The sequence below is a fragment of the Spea bombifrons genome, chromosome 2 (assembly GCF_027358695.1).
Source record: "Spea bombifrons isolate aSpeBom1 chromosome 2, aSpeBom1.2.pri, whole genome shotgun sequence".
Lineage (NCBI taxonomy): Eukaryota > Metazoa > Chordata > Amphibia > Anura > Pelobatidae > Spea > Spea bombifrons.
The window spans coordinates 47,602,367-47,617,906 of record NC_071088.1 but is presented as its reverse complement, the minus strand read 5'-3'; the positions used below and the strand labels follow the sequence as shown (position 1 = coordinate 47,617,906).

General features: G+C 39.4%; 1 protein-coding gene across 2 annotated transcripts in view; it reads right to left on the bottom strand.

The window, feature by feature from the left end:
* Positions 1-15,540, bottom strand: part of CACNA1S (calcium voltage-gated channel subunit alpha1 S) — a 61,229-nt gene that overhangs the window by 33,890 nt on the left and 11,799 nt on the right. For both annotated transcript variants that reach the window (XM_053457797.1, XM_053457798.1), the window contains exons 2-9: positions 12,353-12,554; positions 3,946-4,051; positions 3,540-3,679; positions 2,200-2,333; positions 1,802-1,954; positions 1,184-1,389; positions 730-833; positions 232-380 (exon numbers count right to left, since the gene is read on the bottom strand). In XM_053457797.1, coding sequence (XP_053313772.1) covers positions 232-380; positions 730-833; positions 1,184-1,389; positions 1,802-1,954; positions 2,200-2,333; positions 3,540-3,679; positions 3,946-4,051; positions 12,353-12,504 — 1,144 coding nt within the window. In that variant the 5' untranslated portion in view covers positions 12,505-12,554. The remainder of the gene's footprint in view (positions 1-231; positions 381-729; positions 834-1,183; positions 1,390-1,801; positions 1,955-2,199; positions 2,334-3,539; positions 3,680-3,945; positions 4,052-12,352; positions 12,555-15,540) is intronic.

Below are 15,540 nucleotides of genomic sequence, written 5' to 3'. Positions count from 1 at the left end.
TATATTTCATTTAAGATGAATTGTACGAGAACAGGGGGGTTAATAGGGGGGACATAATCACTTAATCTTGACTGCACCCAAAGTAAACTGTTGTAATATTTAATGTATAGACATATGTATTTAAAACTGTATCCATGGTGTATTTACTGTGCTGAACTGTACAATACATTTTTGGGCATGAAGATATTATCTTTAATATTTCTTCTCTATATACCCTGCCCACATTCTCACCTTCTCCCGGCTCCATGTCTGGATCCATAACTTCTGCATGCGTGATCCAGTCCAAGTATCCCCGGAGATCTTCGTCCATGGCTTGCTGTTCCCTTAGTTTTTGGAAAGCGCCACGTGATTTAGCTTTCTCACGTTCCTTTGTGAACTCTCTACAAGGGAAGCATCAAACAAAATAGCTAAACACCGGAAATACATTACTTGGGGTTATATAAATAATGTATTTAGTCATAATACAGAAATCCTACATTATAACTGAAAAGTCACTACATACTACACTGTATACTATAAATGATGGAGAAAAAAAAAATAAAGCAAAGTAAAGTCTTTATATAGAAAAGAATACCCGAGTTCCGTAACATCTATATACATTTCTACAAATAATTAGATTTTAGGCAGAATGTCACCTTTAAAAATAACAATGTATGGCAATGGCAAACATGAAAAAGAAAGTAAATGATCATTTATTGCAAAGAGATAATATAAAGTTAAGGTTCATACCCACTCAGGACTCCCAGTACCAGGTTAAGCACAAAGAATGAGCCTAAGAGAATCAGGCTGACAAAATATATCCAGGGCCATTCATTACCAATGGCATCATTAACCTGAAATAAAAAATGGTGGGGATATCAGACAACCGTAATCTCCTTATCATCAGAGCTTAATCTGCAACCCTTCACACTTCTTCTATCAAAACAACACTGATTTAAACAATCTCTATTTATATACCAGCTCTTCACACTTTAAGATGGATTCTGTGAACAGCACACCTTAAATCACTAAAATGTCTTTAGTGTACAGTACTATACAATCAGACTGTGGTGTCCAAACAGAAAATTTAATGTTTTTTTTTAAATATAGTTGTGCAGAATTAACAACACCAATAGGTAATAGTGTTGGTCCAGTACTATGCATATATATATATATATATATATATATATATTATGGAACTCACCCAATACAGCACCTCTGTCCATCCCTCCATGGTTATACATTGATACACAGTCAGCATGGCAAATCCAAAGTTGTCAAAGTGGGTGATACCATTGTTGGGTCCTGGCCACCAACCCCTGCATTCTGTCCCATTCATGGTGCATTGACGGCCCTGGCCGGATGTACTACATGGGGCTGGTTTCTCATCATCCACTGTGGCATAGACATCTGTGAGCAAGAACATCATGGGATGAATTTTATGGGGAAAAGGTGTACCTAGTACTAAGAATCACTGCATCACACAGTTAAGGGCCGAAAGTTTACATACACCTAGGCTAAATACATTCAAACTCAAGTTTTTACAACTCAACGGTAACTTGAAAAAAAATACTGTATGTTCATTATTTGAAGGCTGTAGTTTATTCACTATAAAGAGCAAATGTCATTAGTATTATTATGTGAATCCTGGGTTACTCATGCTTGTTATATGTTAAAAATAGATATTAGTTCATGTAAAATAAAAGCACCCATTAACACTAGTGACTATGTGAACCATTAATTGCTCAAATGTAAAATGGAAAAAATGGCATTAAGGGCTTTATACATAGTTGAAACAGCTATAAAGATATCATATTCATACCTGTTCCTGCGTAGTAACATGTCTTATGCATCTTCCCAGAAAACAGCTCTAATCCAACAATAGCATATATGATAATCATAAAGAGGACAAGTAAAGCAATGTGGAGCAGGGGAATCATTGCCTTTATGATTGAGTTCAGTACCACTTGCAGACCTGTATAGGAAACAACACATATATTTTATGCAGCCAATTATATACTCTCAAATTATTGTTGACCACTATATATATAAAATACGCCCTCAAGAAGTTCCATGTAAACAGACTTTACATTATATATATATATACATATATATATATATATATATATATACACACACACATGTGTACATGTTGGAGAGAATTGAGAGTTTTTAACATATACCGTTTTTAAATTACAGAATTGTTAGCCTTTGACTTACTGGGAACCCCTGATACCAGCCGAAGAGGTCTCAGAACGCGGAAAGCTCTCAGTGCCTTGACATTGAAACCGCTTCCTCCTGGGGCAGTGACACCCTGAAGTTTGTTAATTTGTTCCAGGCCTATTGCAAAAAGTCTGTAATCAGACAGAGACTTAAATTGATTAATTACATACATTATGTAATACAATTGAATTGATTAAATAGCATGATAGAAATAATTTAAATAAATATATATATATATATATCACACTTGAATATTTCTGAATTAATGTCATACCTGATTCAAGCTTGAATACCCGAGGTTTGTGCAATAAATTAAATACATTTCAACGTATAGCTACAACATCCATTGGATGAAGGACGATAGCAGAGAAGCAGGTTGGAGATGAAGGAAAGAGGAATATGGGAATAATGGCAGGCAATGGATGCTACATCCAGCCTTTTTATGTGTTTGGTTTATAATTCCACATATAGTGACCACTGGGTCTAGATTAACGTCTACACAGACAACATTTACATCTCTATTGGATCTTATTGTACTCATTTCATGGGTTTTATGCATTCCATTTCAGTAAATGTGAACATTGACATATGTGCTGACCAATGTTCCATCTAATTTTTCTTAGTTGGCGTGCGCAGAAAATTTCTCTTTCACAGAGAACAATTTTTGGACATGTGCGCTCTCTAAAAAAGCTATGTGAAAAAGAACATGACATAGGAAGCTGATGATACAAACAGGGCAAAGTGCATTTATGACCATATGATTGAATTACATGATTTATATCAGCAAACTGAACACGGTAAAGTCAAAGAAAGCATACTCTTGGATTGAGTATGACAGCTGTTTGAGGACATGTTGGATGTACTTTATGCCACTACTAACTCACCCATAACTTACTTTCATTGGTCTAAGCAAAGTAACCCCAATACATTCTCTTTACAGTGAAATATAGAATACTAATACCAATACTAATAGAAACATAGAACATAGAAAGTGACGGCAAATAAGAACCAGTAGGCCCAACCTCCGAGTACTTTCCTTTAGTGCTTGCCCTTATCCTACATCTAGCTTTCTCTTGCTGTGCTACCATCCAGCATACCCCTCTCTACCATAAACAAAGCAAATTGCTCACAAACCTACACCATGTTTTTAGCATTTTTTTACGCGCACAACACGTAGGCCAAATAATGTTGTATAACAGGTTAATTAGACTTTTATTCATTTTGGTAATAAATTTTATTATAAGAAAAAAATTAATTTCTACCAAATATGTTCATGTACACACAATAACTATAAACATTTATATACTCACATGTAGTTTTTGTATATATGTACTTACCCCACAGACACAATGGTGAAGTCCAAGATGTTCCAAGCATTTCTCAGATATGCATCTGTATGCAAAATGAATCCATATGCTACAATCTTGAGAAACGCTTCAATGGTGAAGATAAATAGGAAGACATATTCAACTTTCTCCTATTAAGATATAATATATATCCAAATCAAAAAATATAATTGATAGGGGAAGTATATTTGTAAAAAATCTATTAAATTTCAATTTAATCACCAATACAGCCTTTCATAACAGCATTCAAAGAAACCATTACTCAAAGCTGTTCCTCATGTTTCATATTTCTTAAAACTGCTCTTATTCCTTGAGGTAAATTGTTTAGGCAACAATGCAAACTATTACTCAAATCAGACAACATACACATGAAATAGAGAGACACCGATATATTTACCAGGACAGCGTTGGATGAGTTGGTATCATCTTCCGGCATGGGCAGGTAGACAGCAAGGGCCACACAGTTGGCAAATATGGTGAGGAGGATAATTATCTCAAATGGTCTGATTGTCCAAAAGTCAAGGAAAACATATAACAAACTGACCATGAACAAGTGTTAGTGATACCAAGCTAAGAAAAAAAACATGTAAATAAATATGTTTGAAAACACTGGAAGTGAGTTTAACTCTTGACAAACTGTATTAAACTTAAGTGATATTGAATGAGTTATCTACTTAATCGGATGTTTGTAAGGCATGTTTATTTTCTACTATGTATTGTGAAGAGCTAACCCCAGTGAAAGTCTCATGCAAGAGCAAAACTGGCGATGTATAATGCATAACTACCACATTTACCCATTAAACTATGCATTATGCAGCATAAACTCAATACTTGTTGCCAAAATAATTCCATGGGGTTGGTTCTTTGTTCAAATATTCAACACCAGATGGCAGCAGCAGAATATTTCACTGTTTAGCACATCAACCTATATAGCAGTGGTTTCCAGACTATTTGGGTATGAGGACCACTTTAAAATCTTTAAAATGGCAACCAATATGTTATAACACATTTATTGTATGTGTGTCCTTGGGTGGTGTCTATAGCCTATGGAAGATCTGAAGTGTTGAAGAAGACCTGGTAATCATGTGTTTTTCAGAATCCGAGCTGTGTCGCATAATGATTTTTGTAAGAATAGAGATGGTGGATTTCAGCTCATAATTATAATAAAGAACCCACAGTTAGGGACCTTCTTCTTCATAAGGATCATAAAGAAAAAAAGAATGCCGTAAGGCAGCAAAGATTGCAAAGTGAACAGTACTTTACATTCCACATAGAAGAATATTGTTTCAAAGTTAGACAGCGTTGGTTACTGTATGTATAAACACAGTGATTCCAATGCAACATCGGAAACCTTTACATCGGGCAGCTATTAGAATAGCTGCCAAAAGAGTGATCCAATCAGTGGTTATCTTTTTAATGGATAAGCTCAGCCCTTCATCCTTCTGAGGTCAATAAATGAGTACCATTCATTGGGTCATACTAACAACTACTATTCAGCTGCCAATTCACTTCATTCGGAGGGCATGTGCTTTGAGTCCCAAAGGGAGAAAGGTGCTATATAAATAATAGCTGCTATGTTTAGCATCACCCATACATAACATGTAATGATAACAGCAGATACTTAACATGGTCAGGATCTCCTTGCACAAGCATGAATGGCTGTCCCATTAAAATCCCAGACCGTTGGGAGGTACGCTATTGTATGTGCGTACCTATAAGCGCATGGAGATCACCCAGATGCCACACAGCTTTATTGTCACTTCCCTAGCCCTTTTGGCCCTGGTGAGGAAAACATTTTTCTACCGGCTGAAGGGCTGAGCTTTTATATGCCACTCTTTTTCCCCTTTACCTTAATATTGCACTTGTGCATGTTTGCCTATGATTTTTGTAGTTTTTGTGTGATTTTTTTTTAGTGGAAGATGCAGTACAGAGCTAAACGAATATGGACACTGATTCACAGATTGCGAACATTGGAAATGCCACAGTGGAGCTTTTTGGAGGGAGAGACGGTTGATGCCTTGTGGCACTTTAAGGTTATAGTGGTCCAAAAAGATCCGGCCCTCCTTCGGGCTAATGTCTCGGAGAGAAGGAAGAGGAGGGGTAACTCCACGGGGAGAGCCTCCTCAGAAAATGTTGGAGTTCTAGCTTCTGTCACAGCTCTTAAAATTGAGCACAAGGAGCACCCTCACACATTCTTCACAGCAAAGCACTTGCACCTAGGGCTTAAAAAAAATTGTATGTGCATACCTATTATATTTTATATTTAATATATATATATACATATATGTAAAAATATATACATTAAAATTGATTGATAAAGTTCCCTTTTATATACTTATGGTTGCATTACACGTTAATGCAAATGATAGGTTAGTGGTGCCTTTACATTTTTTGTGTGGTCTTTTTTGCAATTGCATAGGAGGATTCTGCAGATCCCTCCAAATACATTTTCCCATCCCCCAGCTAAATGCCTTGCAGGAGATGCTCTTATTATTATTATTATTTATTGTTTTATATAGCGCCACCAAATTCCGTAGCGCTGTACAATGGGTAGACAGCACATAAAAAGTAGTATGTAACGTAACAAATTGACTTACATAGACAGGTGAGGAGCACTTGGTCAAATACATCTCCTAGCATGTAATATATTCACTTCCAGTTAGATCCAGTGCTGGTTCTGCTGAACACTACATGCAATGGCTGCAAATTCAGTGTGTTTTAGTTTATTTTTCGGAAGAATGTATATTAATGTACTCACAGAGTACTTTAATATGAATTCTTCCATAATAGGTGTGTCAGGGACATTAAAATTGACACACAAAACACAAAGTGTGGGATTGCCCCTGGGGATCGCTTGTGTTTAATTGCAATTAAACAAATGGGACAGATTGTTTGATCTCAGGTTCATGTGCTTTGCCAAAATATCTGTGGATGCCATATCATTAAATAATGTTTCTTATTTCTTGGAAGCCGCATTTGACTCTGCACAGCACGCACTCTTGTCCCCTTGTCAACTCCTTTGTGATAATGGCTGATGGCCATTTTAATGGCTATTTTAATATGTCTGCAGTGTTTAGCTGTAATTTTCTTCTTTCCCATTTACTGAACCAACACAAGTTATATATTGTTTATTTTTAGGACAAGAAGGGCTTTCTTTAGATGTCATTATTTTGATTGTATCTATACCTGGGAACTTCTGGGCTCGGCACTGCCCACTAACGTCAGTGGGCGGTCCCGTGACATCAGTGGGAGTTCCCCCTGCTGATGTCAGTGGGAGTTTCTGCTGACGTCAGGGGAGTCCCGCTGACGGCGGGGGCGTTCCAGCTGACAGCAGAGGGAAACACCCCCATTTAAAGGGAAAATGGGCGGGGAGAGGGGCATGTCAAGACCCCGCTCCTGCGACCCGGAGGATTCAGGTCTTGACCCGGAGAACCGGTGCTTCACCCGGAAATCTCTGGGTCAAACCCGGAGAGTTCCCAGGTATGATTGTATCATATTTACTAAAAAAAAGTGTAAAAATCGACCAAAAAAGGACTTTTACTGAATTGTACTTGAAAATAAACTATAAAACCTGCTAAATAGATTCTACTATTTGTCCTGAGTTTAGAAATACCCAATGTTTTTTTTGCTTTTTTCTGCACATTATGAGGCAATATTTACAAGTAGCGTTTTGCAGTTTCAAAACCATTTTTCCAAATCTGTTAATTCTGCCCCCACATGCTATTTGGAACATCTTTGAAGCCGGCCAATGCAATTTACCTCATCAAACTATATATTCTTAAAGACAAGACACCCCAGGGTATTTCAAATGCTAGTATTTTCACTTTTTTCATGCACTAATTCTAGCACCTTTGTCACATATTTTACTTTAGGTCTGAATTCATAGCTCCTGGTATACAGTGATACCACCCATACATGGGTTTGCCTGGCTGTTTGGGGGCAAAATGGCCACATTTGGGGCATGCGCATTTTTCAATGTTGAACTTTGACATTTGGTGATCCTGTGCCCATGCCCTATTTGGTACATCTTGGATCTTTGAGCCTGGCCAATTCAATGTGCCCAATAAAACAATATATCTTTGACACCTCAGGGTATTTCAAATGCTGGTATTTTAACTCTTTCCATGCACACATTTTACCACCAGCCTTTGTCAAAGTTTGCAGCAGTATTTTGTGTGTGTGTTTTTCTCCACACACATTCTACTTCACGTATTACAGCTCCTGGTAACTGTCAAACGACCTAATATCTGTTCAGCAGCAACTCCTGAGTACAGTGATACTATCATGCATGGGTTTGTTGGTGTAAGGTCCGTGGTCAGACCCAGAGCTCCCCAAAGATGGTGTGCAGGGGTTATTGCGCAGAAGCGGAGTGGTCAGGGCCTGATGCAGGGCGCCGAGCACCCAGGGTGGTGCAGCCACATACCAGCACCCTGACATAGCAGCGTATGTTGTCCAGTTCAAAACAAAGTAATAACCTGCAGGTGCCCTGGAGCAAGTATGAGACATAACAGAACATAGAAATGGATAGGATGCTGCAGGCTGGGAGTAGGGAAGCTAAGCAGAGTACAGGAGAAACATAGCAAGCAAGGGGGACAGAGCAAGCAAGGGGGACAGAGCGAGCAAGGGGGACAGAGCAAGGGAGAGGGAGACCAAACAAGAAACATAACCAGACAAGACATACATGATACAGGGCACAACAAAGGACAGGGAACAAGGCAAGGAACACAGGGAGGAGTGAGGAGCCAGAATCCTCGGGCGCTTCATCGCGCAGACCTTCTCCAACTGTCAGAGAGGAGAGTTCCGGTGCGGGGAATTCTCTCTGACAGTCGGGGAAGGTCTGCGCGATGGACGCAGACAACCCCCGCTGCTAACCGCATCTCCTTCAAGCTGCAGCGGAGGTTGCCTACGCAAATCGCGTAGACGTCTACCTGCTGCCCCGGCTACACCGCAGGGAGTCGGAAGCACCGGTAAGTGTGTGTGTGTGGGGTAGAATGTTAAATGGCAGGCATAAGGCATTTCTGTAGGCAGAGTGCTCTATGAAATGCCTTTTAACCTCCTTAATGTCACTCTGCCTCCAGAAATGCCTTTTAACCCTCTATATGCCACTCTGCTTCCTGAAATACCTTATACCTCCCTATATGCCACTCTGCTCCACAATATGCCTTTTAACTCCCTAAATGCCAGAGTGGCATATAGGGGTATAAGGCATTTCTGGAGGCAGAGTGGCACATAGGGGGTCAAAAGGCATATCATGGGCACAGTGGCATATAGAGGGTTAAAAGTCATATCATGGGGCACAGTGGCATTTAGAGGGTTAAAAGGCATATCATGGGGCACAGTGGCATATAGGAGTGGCAAGTCTGGGGACAGATGTGCATAACTGGGGGGCAAGTTGGAAAATAAAAGGAAATAAAAACAAAAAAAAATATTTTTCTCAACCATAGTTTACATGAATTAACATTTACTGTTAAAACTTTTTTCCTATAGGGTCATCTTACATTCAGGCTTTTTCTTTTTTTCCTAAATTAATATTCAGATTTTGGGGGGTCGTCTTATAATCAGGGTCATCTTATAATAGAGCAAATACGGTACTACCACAAAGTTTGATAAAGGCTGGTAGTAGAATTTGAAGCATTTGAAATATCCTGGGGTGTCTAGCTTTCAAACATACACTCACTGGCCACTTTATTAAGTATACCTTGCTAGTACTGGATTGGACCCCCTTTGCCTTCAGAGCTGCCCTTATCCTTTCATACTTTCTACAAGGTGCTGGAAACTGGTACTAAGGGGCCCAAAGTGTGCCAAGAAAATGTCCCCCACACAATTAAACCACCACGACCAGCCTGAAACGTTGATACAAGGCAGGATGGATCCATGCTTTCATGTTGTTTAAGCCAAAGTCTCACGCTGCCATCTGAATGTCGCAGCTGGAATCGAGACTCATCAGACCTGACAACGTTCTTCCAGTAGTTATTTGAGTTACTGTTGCCTTTCTGTCATCTTGAACCAGCCTGCCATTGTCCTCTGACATCAACAAGGCATTTTCGTCCACACAACTGCCCCTCACTGGATATTTTCTCTTTTTTGGACCATTCTCTATAAAACCTAGAGATGCTTGTGCGTGAAAATCCCAGTAGATCAGCAGTTTCTTAAATACTCAGACCAGCCCATATGACACCAACAACCATGCCACCTTCAAAGTCACTTAAATCCCCTTTCTTCCCCATTCTGATGCTCGGTTTAAACTTCAGCAAGTTGTCTTGACCACATCTACATGCCTAAATGCATTGAGTTGCTGCCATGTGATTGGCTGATTAGCTATTTGTGTTAACAAGCAATTGAACAGGTGTTCCTAATAAAATTGCCAGTGAGTGTATATATTTGATAGGGGTAAACATAAAGTAAACATAAAAACATTGGGTGTTTCCAAACAAATAGTACTGGAATCTATTTAGCATGTTTTTTTATTAGCTTTTGTAGATAAGTAAAATATTTTTCAAATAAAAATAAGAAAAAGTGCTTTTTTGAATTTTCACCATATTTTAGATTTTCTTAATAGAAAATTCGATGATATGATCAAAATAATAGCATCTAAAGAAAGACCATTTTGTCGTGAAAAAACAATATCTATCTTGTGCGGGTTCACTAAATGAGAGAGACGAATATTAAAGCTAAACACAAGCACCGCAGAATTGTCACAAAGGGTACAAAAAAATCCAGCTCTGTCTTTAAGGGCTTAATCAACTGTCTTAAAATAACCTCTGAAGTGAGCAGAGTAAATGCCTTAATTTACTTGCCAAAAGAATGTATAGTAATATGAAATGTGTAGAGTACATAGATACTGTATATGTAAACTTTTGGCCCCAATATAATGTCATCCAAATCACCACTAGCTCACAAGGTACAAAGCCTACATACGCAGTAAAATGGAGATAGCTCCAAGCTATAAGTTCATAGTGACTATTTATGGTGGGAGTGGCAGGGTTGTAAAGTAAGGTTCGTTTTACAATTCTGCACGTCAGGCATTCTTAAATATTCTAAGACGACAAAATGTGTTCTGGGTATTGAAATAGCTTTGACTGTTCCACATTGCTTTCTAACTGCATTACTCATCTGGTTGAGCACTGGGCAAAGAGCATATTTTAGTCCTGCTTACTTACTCCAAAGCAATTTTAGCAAGCACACTGCAATACGAAATATTACGTTGTACTGTGTATCTATAGAAATTTTAAAACTATGTTTGAAGATAAGTGGTTACGTGACAAAATGGGATGGAAATAATTTAAAAAAAGGACATTTAGATCATCTATTTCTCAAATGTTCCCCTAGACCCCTGGAAAACATAGCAAACAGGTGGAGATATTTAAGGAACAGTAAACATTTTAAATAAGCCTCTCATTTAAAGACAAGCATGATTGGCAGCTAAAGCTGTATAACTGTATCTATCCTTTTAGGCAGTGAAACATACACTCACTAAAATACATTTTAACAATTGTTATAAAAAGGTTTTTAAAAAGAAACCACAAAAAACTGAACAACAGATTCCATGAAAGTTGTTTTACATGCTACTTATCCAATGATGATGGAATACAGCACAAGTTAAATGCTTCTTCTCCCACAAAAAAGACACCATGTGGAGAAGTCATATTACCGGCCTAAGTAGGTTACTATTCTTGTCTCAACTGGGAATGAAAGGAGAGATCATTAATCCTTGTGAATGCTGAAACAGGTTCAACATACAGTATACACAGCTGAAAGTGATTTGACTTAACAGGGTCCCTCCAGCCATCATATTCACTTTAATAAATGTTATAGGTGTGTGATCTGTTTTCAAAATGTATTTGCCTCTTTTCTACCCAATGCATCTCCCTGCACGTGATATTGGAAGTGAGTACTTTGTGGGGTCTGTAAATGTATGATGTCTTTATTGGAAGTACTTTTCTGACGCTGGTCTTACTGAGCAGCCAATCAGTGGCAAGAAATACTGGAACGTGGAGGAAGAAGAAATATTTTTGCAGCATGGCTCCAAATTCTGTGTCATGTAAGTTCATTATATTTTTCCATTTTCAAAGAATGCGTAACCCCTTTTTTTGCCATTTTTAGCATATCTTTGTTTAACTATGGTTCCCCTTTCCCACGTTTTTTGTACCCACACAACTTATATTGTTTTTCAAGGACAGATAGGGCTTTCTCTTTATACCACTTTTTAAATTGTCTTTTTTAATATTTTCTAAACTTTTTTTGAAAAAATATTTAATGTTTTTCCCTGTTTCTCCATTTCTTCATTTTGATCCCTATTGCTTGTGATCACAAATCTCCTCTCCACAGGCACGTCAGGATTCCCCAGTCCTCAGCATCAATTGCCGGCACACATAAAGAGGGAGCACTCACACAGAGGTCTGTAGGAACACACCTCGCACTACCTTGGTTTTTTGGGCTGGTTAATAAAGAGCTGAGAGGGTGATGGGCACCTCGTTGACCACTGGAGCTCACAAAAAAGCCCTGTGTACAGTAATATAAACACCATATTGTCCACTAATATCTAGCAAAAGGTCAAAGATCCAACAACTTCAACTCATTCATCAGCTAGGGTGATGAGTTCCCTCACATGGTAGTTAAGATTTCTCAGCAAGGGTACGGTTGCATGCAGAAGTGAATAATAAATTTAAGAACAAAGAGATACCTGAAAAAATGCTTTTTCACTTTAAAGGGGGAGACCTCTGTATCTGATATGTATGGAATCCAAGTATGCAAATCAATGCCAAACAATATCAATATACTCCACGGCCACTACTATAGGATACTTCCATTCCACAATGTTTATGCAGCTTTTCCTGAATGGATTTTGGAGTCCAAGGCAAAACAGAGAGCGAGGGGGACGGGGAGACGGTGGCACTAGAGGCTTTTTCTTTTTCTTCTGAGCTCCTTCTTCCACGGCTATTCCACCTGGATCCATTTTGAGCAAGTAGTACTGTCTGAGCCTTTATTTTCTTACACAGCCAGCTCCTAAAATGCAGAAGAAAATCACAGTTGTTATGGTTAAGCCTTTGAATGCCAGGCATTGCACAAATCTCTATGTTATGGCGGCTGTTAGGGGGTGTAAGAGACAGATTAAAGATTGCCCTGTGGACCCTGGAGTCTGGGGTAATTCCGTCAAATATATTATAGTAACAGTTTATAGTATACAACAAACTTATTTAAAAAACCTTACTTAAAATACATGTTTGCTTCAGTGCCTCAGATTACATTACACAATGTCACAAATGCAGTAAATAAATAAATATACTTTGCCATTACTTCCAATATATATATAACAGACCAAATAATCAATGTAATAAAAATGAAATATTGTTCTTAAAAGCCCAGGCCCAATTTAGTAAATTTACCACATATAAATGTGCACCTTTACATTGAGCACCAAACAAGTCTAACACGCACAACATATTGCAGGACACTAAAGGGCAGGGGCGGGCTGGGCCGGGGGGCAATTGCCCCCCAGGCCGCCCGAAATCTAATCTAAACGGCCGCTGGGTGCTGATGCCGCCGGACGGCGCTACTTTAATACTTTTTTTAACATTTAATATGGCAAGCCGGATCAGCTATTAAATGAAAAAAAAATAGTATTAAAGCAGCGCCGGCCGGCGGCATCAGCGATGGCACGTATGCGATGGCCGCCAAGTGATGGGAGCAGCGTGAGGGGTGAAAGCTCCACCCCCTCGCACTCACCTTTCACCCCTCACGCTGCTCCCATCACTATGCGGCCATCAGACTGCTGGAAGACTTATCTAAACGGACGCTGGGTGCTGATGCTGCCGGCCGGCGCTACTTTAATACTTTATTTATTTTTAATATGGCAAGCCGATCCGGCATATTAAATAAATAAAAAAAAGGATTAAAGTAGCTCCGGCCGGTGGCATCAGCACCCAGCGGCCGTTTAGATAAGTTTTCCAGCAGTCTGATGGCCGCATAGTGATGGGAGCAGCGTGAGGAGTGAAAGGTGAGTGCGAGGGGGCGGAGCCACTTCACTTGACTTGCCCCCCCAGGCCTTAGGCTGCCAGCCCTCCCCTGCTAAAGGGTGATCTGAAAAATGTATATAAAAATGTATATAAAAAAACAGACTACTGTTTCTGTAAATTATGTATATCAGGTATGAATACATTAATTAATATTAAATTAAAATTAGTTAATTATTAACTAAGTAGATGGCTGTTGTATGAAGCAAAGTGACAGTAGTATGCAGTCTTGGAGATTGTTAAAGGGATAGTTTTATGTCCCATACAACACCGCTAATGAAGACTGCCTATAAAGTTTTTATATGTATTCCATAACATCTGAGAGACAAAAGATGTAATATATCAAGTAAAGGTCCCTGACAATTGAAATAAGATTTTATAACAAATACACTGTGTACTGTATTTCAAGAGTAGTTATGTCTGGCAACCATCGGGAACATTATTATGTTGATTTCACCACTTTCCACTTACAACCCTTATTTGTTCTGTGCTAATATTGTAAAATGTACTTTGGAGTCAACTTTACATGGACTCCAAATAGGGTGACCATACTGCATTTATTTAATTTCTTGACATGGTCCTAGAACAGGATTACCTGACATACAGTACAGCTCCTTTGATTAAAGTATTGTCAGTGTAACGGGTTCACCAAGAGAGCTGTAGTAACTCCCAGAGATCACCCAGTATCCTCCTGTTGTCCCCGGAATAACTTCCAGCACCAGCCAGCATGCACACCTTGGTACCCTGCTATGTGTACCTAATAAGTAGACACAACTACCTTGAATTGAGTACAGTAGGAATTAACATTTTATTGTTGTAAAACATAGACTCATATATCCACAGAACTTAATTAACATAAATTAACATTGATAAATAGGTGCGTGTAGACAACCCAACCTTTAATCCCCTGGCAGCAATCTTATTGATGGGATTAATTAAACAATGGAGTTCCTACCTGTGCTATCTTTGACAGCCAGGCTGGAGCCATCTCTGAGTACCTTGGGGCCCTGTATGACAGGTCATTCTGTCACAGCCAGTCTTTAGACATATGGTCCCCTGGGAACTTTCTGGCTCCAGCTCCAGCTATTGCTGTTCTTAAAGAAGGGCTAAGCACACTTACACTTACACATATGCATACGTATACTTGAGATAAGGCACTCAAGACCTGGCAGGTTCCCAGGGGGAGTATGTGTTGTTCCACATAATAAAATGTTTATATATGGCCCCCGGGGTGGAGTATACGGAGAGCAGGGCGAGCCGGTGCTCCACCCCGCAGTTTACATACACCTGGACTGAAAAAGAATCCAGGCCAGGAATTCAGGTTGACTCCAAAGCACTGGTCAGCTGCAAGTAGTTAGCTGCAGTGACTGCAATAAAGCCTTGCCTGATGGACAGAAGAGGAGAGTTTTGTTTGAGGGCTGGAAGCAGCACGGCTTGCTATTCATTAAAGTGACTGTCTAAAAGGTTGGTGAGCCTACATTTTGTTTAGTTTAGACCCTGATTAGTAAGGGACATCTATGTTAGTAAGAGCTCAGATGAGCTAGGCTTTTGTTTGTAGGGATGTTTTGGGATCTATGGTTCTGTTACTAACTGCTGACGTGGATTAACAATAAACTGTGGCTGATTAATTCACCAAGACTGTGGCTTTAATACCCTAAAGGACCGGGCTGTTTGCAAGGAATTGGTACACTGTGTGGGGGCAGGATCACAATACATCCCCTTAACGTCCATTGACAGGTCAGGCACGTCATGAAAAAACGGTCACCTATGACGTGCCTGACATGTCATTTCATTAAGCAAGCTTAGAATGTGATCTACGATTACTTTCTTCGCTTAAACGGTGTTGCTGCAATGCCTCAACGTCGAGGCATTCAGCAACACCAAGATCGGCATCGTGGGCCATGTCTTGCCCCTCCCCATGGGCGTCAACATCCGCCATACACTGTATGGTAGCGGACGCTGGTTATAAAAGTTTAGAA